This window comes from Vanellus vanellus (assembly GCF_965231255.1).
Source record: "Vanellus vanellus genome assembly, chromosome: 23".
In the NCBI taxonomy this organism is placed as follows: Eukaryota; Metazoa; Chordata; class Aves; order Charadriiformes; family Charadriidae; genus Vanellus; species Vanellus vanellus.
In genome coordinates, this window is record NC_138928.1 from 1,775,630 (window position 1) to 1,781,800 (window position 6,171).

The window sequence follows — 6,171 nt, forward strand, 5'->3', positions numbered from 1 at the left end:
CCCCAAACTGGGCACCTTGGGGCCACTTGGACACCCCAAACTGGGCACCACGGGGGCATGTGGCCACCCCGAACTGGGCACCCTGGGGCCACATGCTCACCCCTAACTGGGCACCATGGTGCCATGTGGCCATACCAAACTGGGCACCATGGAGCCATGTGGTCACCCCTAATGGGGCACCCCAGGACCATGTGGCCACCTTGAACTGGGGTCCCTTGGGGCAAGGTCACCACAGCAAACTGGGCTCCCTGGGGCCACATGGCCACCCCAAACTGGGCACCCCGAGGCCAGGTGGCCATCCTGAACTGGGAACCACGGGGCCACATGGCCACACGTAATGGGGCACCCTGGGCCCAGGTGACCACCTCGAACTGGGCACCATGGGGCTACCCTTAATGGGAGACGATGGGGCCACATGGTCACCCCTAACGGGGCCCCCTGAGGCCATGTGTCCACCTTGAACTGGGCACCATGGGGCCACCTGGACACCCCAAACTGGGCACCCTGGGGCCCGGTGACCACTGCAAACCGGGCAGCCCGAAGCCAGGTGGCCACCCCGAACTGGGCACCATGGGGCCACCCGGACACCCCAAACCCCCGGGGTCACCCCCAGGGGCTCCATGGTGAGAGGACCACCGTGCCGGGGCCGGGCTGGGGCTGCGGGGTGAACCCCGGGGTGGGGGGGTGGGGGGACTCCCCGGTAGCCCCTGTGACCCCCTCGCCGGTGAAATGGGGCGAAATGCCCATATTTGGGCATTTTGCAGGAGGGCAGCGCCTCATCCCCGGCGGGCAGCCAGGGCGGGGCGGGGGGGACCGGAGAGAAGGTGGCGGGGGGTGCCCCGGGGGGGAAACGGGGCTCCGGGAGCGCTGCCCCCCACTGGCACCCCGACACCCCCCCACCCCCCACCCCCGGTGCGGGCACCGGGAGACCCCAAACCGCGGGGGGAGCACCGATCCGGGGGGAGACTACCATCGCCGCCACCCCCCACACACCCCCCTTCCCCCCAAAACCGGTCACCCCGGAGACCATCGGGACCCCCCCGAACCGAGCACCCGCCGGTACCGCGGACCGGAGCCGGAGGGGGGGGGCGGGGGAGGGGAGGCAGTGCCCGGCGGCGTCCGACAGGGGGCGCCATAACGAACGGGAGAGGGGGCGGCGGCGGAGGCCGCCGGGGGGGCGCTATAAGCGGCGGCGGCACCGACGGCTCCCGGCGGCGGTCGATAGGGGGCGCTATAACCAACCGGGAGGGGCCACCGGCGGCGGCGGTGCCCCGATAGGGGACGCCATAACGAACCGAGAGGGACCACCGGCGGCCGAGAGGGGGCGCTGTGCGGGCGCGGGGCGGTACCGGCAGCGGCCGTCAAAATTGGAGGGGGGGGGGGGGGATACGCGACGGCGCTTCTCCGCTCGGTACCGGGGAGACAAAAGGCGGCGGGGAGGGGGATACGGGGGGGGGGGGGGCGGCGATGGGCGGTGGGGCGGCGCCATGAGGAGGAGGAGGAGGAGGAGGAGGAGGAGGAGGAGGCGGCGGTGAGCATGGCGGCGGCGGGCGGCGGCGGCGGCGGCGGGGCGCGGCGGGGGCTGCTGAAACGGAAACCGAACTTCACGCTGCAGGAGATCGACATCCTGATGAGCGAAGTGCTCAAGTACGAGCAGCTGCTCTTCGGCGCCGCCGCCAGCACCGTCAACGCCTACGAGAAGCAGAAGATTTGGTGGCGCATCACCAACAAAATCAACGCCGCCGGTCGCAACCAGCGCGACATCGGGGAGGTGAAGAACCGGTGGCGGGGGCTGCGCCGGAGGGCCAACGATAAAATCACCCGGCACCGGCAGGAGAGGCAGGGACCCGCCGCTCGGCCCGCCGGCAGAGCCGGCAACGGCAACGGGAACGGCAACGGGAACGGCAACGGGAACGGCTCCGGGCCAGGCCCGCCGGAGCTCGGCCCCGGGCCCGCGCCCGGTTGGGGACCGCGCGGCGCCGCCGGTATCGACCCGCCGGTGCTCAGCGTGGAGGTGGTGGCGCCGCACGGTGGGTGCGCGGAGGGGGGGAGCGGGGAACGGGAACGGGGGAGAGGGACGGGGCACGGGGACGGGGGGACGGGGGACCGGGACATGGACTCAGGGGACCGAGGCAGGGACACGGGGGAGCGGGACAGGTGGGGGGGACAGGGACACGGAGGACAGGGACGGGGACAGGGACAGGTGGGGGGGGGACCAGGACAGGGACACGGGGGACAGGGACAGGGACACGAGGAACAGGGACGGGGACACAGGGGAGTGGGACAGGGACACGGGGGAGCGGGACAGGTGGGGGGGACAGGGACACGGAGGACAGGGATGGGGACAGGGACAGGTGGGGGGGGGACCAGGACAGGGACACGGGGGACAGGGACAGGTGGGGGGGACCAGGACAGGGGGACAGGGACAGGGACACGAGGAACAGGGACGGGGACACAGGGGAGCGGGACAGGGACACGGGGGAGCGGGACAGGGACGCAGGGGACAGGGACGGGGACACGGGGGAGTGGAACAGGTGGGGGGACCGGGACAGGGACACGGGGGACAGGGATGGGGACACAGGGGAGTGGGACAGGGACATGGACGCAAGGCACTGGGACAGGTGCATGAGGGGACCAGGACTTGGACATAGGGGGACAGGGACACGGGGGACAGGGACAGGGACATGGGGGGAGCAGGACAGGGACACGGGGGACAGGGACAGGGGAATCGGGACAGGGACATGGGGGAGCAGGACAGGTGGGAGGGGACCAGGACAGGGACAGGTGCATGAGGGGACCAGGACATGGGCATGGACATGGGGGGACAGGGACATGGGGGACAAGGACAGGCATGTGGGGAGACCAGGAGAGGGACCTGGGGACAGGGACATGGGGGGACAGGACAGGTTGGGGTGGGACCAGGACATGGACAGAGGGGACAGGGACATGGAGGCACTGGGACCGGGACATGGGGGACGAGGACACAGACATGGGGAACTGGGACAGGGACATGGAGGACTGGGACAGGAGACCAGGACTGGGGGGGGGGGGCAGGACCAGGGCACTGGGACCAGGACAGGTGTGTGGAGGGACTGGGACAGAGACACAGGGGGTCGGGACAGGGACACTGGGACCGTGACATGGGGGCCCAGGACATGGATACAGGGGAGCATGGAAGGGACATGGAGGACTGGGACGGGGACGTGGGGGACAGGGACGTGGGGGCAGTAGGACAAGGACAGGTGCATGGAGGGACTGGGACAGGGACACAGGGGACAAGGACAGAGACAGAGGGGAGCAGGGCAGGAATTGGGGGGGGGGACTGGGACCGGGGCACTGGGACCAGGACAGGTGCATGGAGGGACTGGGACAGGGAGGATCAGGACAAGGACGGGGGGGGGGGGGGCAGGGACATGGAAGGGACATAGACACAGGGGAGAAGGACAGGGACATGGAGAGATGGGACGGGGGTGGGGGGGACCGGGGTAGGGACATGGGGGACAGGGACATAGGAGACAGGGACAGCAGCAGGGGCACTGGGACCAGGATGGGGGGACACCAGGATCTGGCCTGGGACATGAGGCACTGGAACCAGGACAGGGACAAGGGACAGGGCACCGGGGCAGGGGACCGGGACAGGGACATGGAGGGACCTGCGCCAGGATAGGGGACTGGCACCAGGACAGCAGCAGGAGGGGACTGAGACCGGGACAGGGACGGGGGGAGCGGGGCTGGGACAGGGATGTGAGGGGACCGGGATCAGGACAAGGACATGGGGGGACATGGAGCAGGGCCGGGACAAGGGACAGTGGCACTGGGATCGGGACAGGAGGGTACCAGGATCAGGACAGGGATATGGGTGACTGGGATTAGGATGGGAACAAGGGACAGGGGGGACCGGGACCAGGACAGGGGTAAGAGGGGGCTGGGAGCAGGACAGGGACATGGTGGGACTGGGACAGTGACATGGGCAGGACCAGGATGGAGATGGGGACATGGGCAGGACCAAGACAGGGACGAGGGACATGGGGGTTACTGGGACTAGGACAGGGATGTGGTGGGATTGGGCAGGGACTGGGACAGAGATGGGGACATGGGGAGGACCAGTACAAGGATGAAGGATGGGGCGGGGTACTGGGACCAGGACCAGGACAGGGATGTGGGAGACTAGAAGAGGGACATGGGGGTTACTGGGACTTGGACAGGGACATGTGGGGACCAGGACAGGGACATGCGGGTACCGGGACCACGCAGGGACATGGGGGTACCACATTCAGGACAGGGATATGGGAGTACTGGGACCAGGAGAGGGACATGGGACAGAGCTGGCCCATGACGAGGGACCGGGGGCGATGGGGGTACGTACGTACAGGTGACATCAGGAGCGGGTGAAGGAGAGGGGACGTGGGACCACAGGGATGGGGACGAGGGGGACGGGGGAAGGAGCGGCGGAAGGGGGTCGGGTGGTTGGGTCCGTGGGGAGATGGGGGGGGGGGGGGGGGGGTTCCCGCCAGCTGCCCCGCACTCTCCGTCCCTCCCGCAGGCGTCAAGGAGGAGGCGGTGAAGGAGGAGCCGGTGGAGGTGAAGACTGAGCCCTTCCACGGCCCAACCGCCGACGGCATTCCCGGTCGCGGCGCCGAGCGCCGGCTACACCGCGTCGGCATCCGCCCCCCCGGCGAGCTGTGCGAGGGTTGGAGCCGGACCCCCCAGCGCCCCGCTCCCCCCGAACTCTCCCTCGGCGATCTGGGAGGGCAACAGGAACCGTTGGGTTCCGATTTTCCGCCCGTCCTCTTCGAAAACGAGGTCGAACAGCTCAATAACTGCGGCGGGGCCGAAACGGGCGCCCCCGGGACGACGGGGTTATCGGAGGGTTCACCCGACAGCCCCCAACTCACCCCGGCCGAAAAACGCATCGTCCTGTCTAACGAGCGGTTGGTACAGGAGATGAGAGCGTTCCGACGGGAATACGCCGAGAGCCGCCGGGAAACCACCTCCGTCCTGCGCGGCATCGCCCAAGCGCTGGGCGGCCTCAGCCGTAGCCTGGCCGAAATCCGTGACCTCTACCTCCGGGAGCAGGCGGTCCCCAAACCCTGAGCCCCCCCCCCCCCATTTCCCCCCCCCCCCCCCCCCCCACGCAGCTGGCTGTGTGCCCTGGGGACAACTTCCCCCCCCCCCCCCATCCCCCGCCTTGCTTCTTTCCTTCTTTTTCTTCTTTTTTTTTTTTTTTCCCACCCCCCCCTCACCCCCCCATCCCACTTAAATAAAACTCAGAGCTGCCCCCCCCCACCCCGCCCCGGCTCCCCCCATCCCCGGGCTCTTTGCGGGTTTGGTTTGGTTTGGGTTTTTTTTTTTTGGGGGGGGTGATGGGACCTGCGGGTCCCTGGGAGATGGGGCAGCGGTTTGTCCCCATGGGGGGGGGGGGAGAAGGGGGGGGGAGTGTCTGCGTGGCTTTTCCCCCATGCAATAGACCCCCAAATTTAGCCAGTGGCTGGACACCCCCCCCAATTCCTCCCAGTGATGTTGGGGGGGGGGGGGGGGGGGCGTGAGCCCCCCCCAGGAGCCACCATCCGAACTAGCCGGGGTGACTTGCGCCCCCCCCCCGGCACCGGCTGCAGATGAGGTCCCAGTTTTGACGATGGGGGACATGGGGGGGGGGGTGGGAGGGGGGGTTGGATGGACGGAGGAATTGGCTTCGCCCCCGCAGCCCCCGTCCCAGGGCTGAATTCGGTGTTTTCTGCCCCCCCCCCCCAAAAAAAAACCCTCTTTGCGGGGGATGGTTTGGCGCCCCGGTTTTGAGCAGTGGTGCTGAGCTCTGCCTCATCCCGGCGGTTGGTTTGGTGGGAATTATCCATCGCGGCCCAATTTTTCGGAGGGAGGAGAAGAAAAAGTCGGGGGGCGGGGTGGAAGAAGTTGCGACACCCCCCCCCCAATCCCCGTTCGCCCCCCCCAGTTCCCCCATAGGGCTCCCACTGAGACGACACCGGGGTGTGGGGCGCAAGACGTGGTTTAATGCCAACCCCGGGGAAGGGGGGGGGGACACGACAAGAGCCGGGGCCGCATCCGGACGTGGGCGTGAAGGGGTGCAGTGCCTTCGGGGGACACCCCCCCACCCCCCCCCCCCATCCTTTCATGGTGCCGTTGGCACCCGGAGCCGGAGACACCCACAAAGGG

At 68.8% G+C, this 6,171-nt stretch overlaps 1 protein-coding gene across 1 annotated transcript; it reads left to right on the top strand.

The window, feature by feature from the left end:
• Window positions 1–1,537: 1,537 nt before the first annotated feature.
• LOC309680787 (uncharacterized protein) lies at window positions 1,538–5,094 on the top strand (the record flags this gene model as incomplete). Its single annotated transcript, XM_082494511.1, has 2 exons — window positions 1,538–2,030; window positions 4,544–5,094. 2 exons carry the CDS (start codon window positions 1,538–1,540, stop codon window positions 5,092–5,094), a joined length of 1,044 nt encoding a protein of 347 aa, XP_082350637.1.
• Window positions 5,095–6,171: the final 1,077 nt, after the last annotated feature.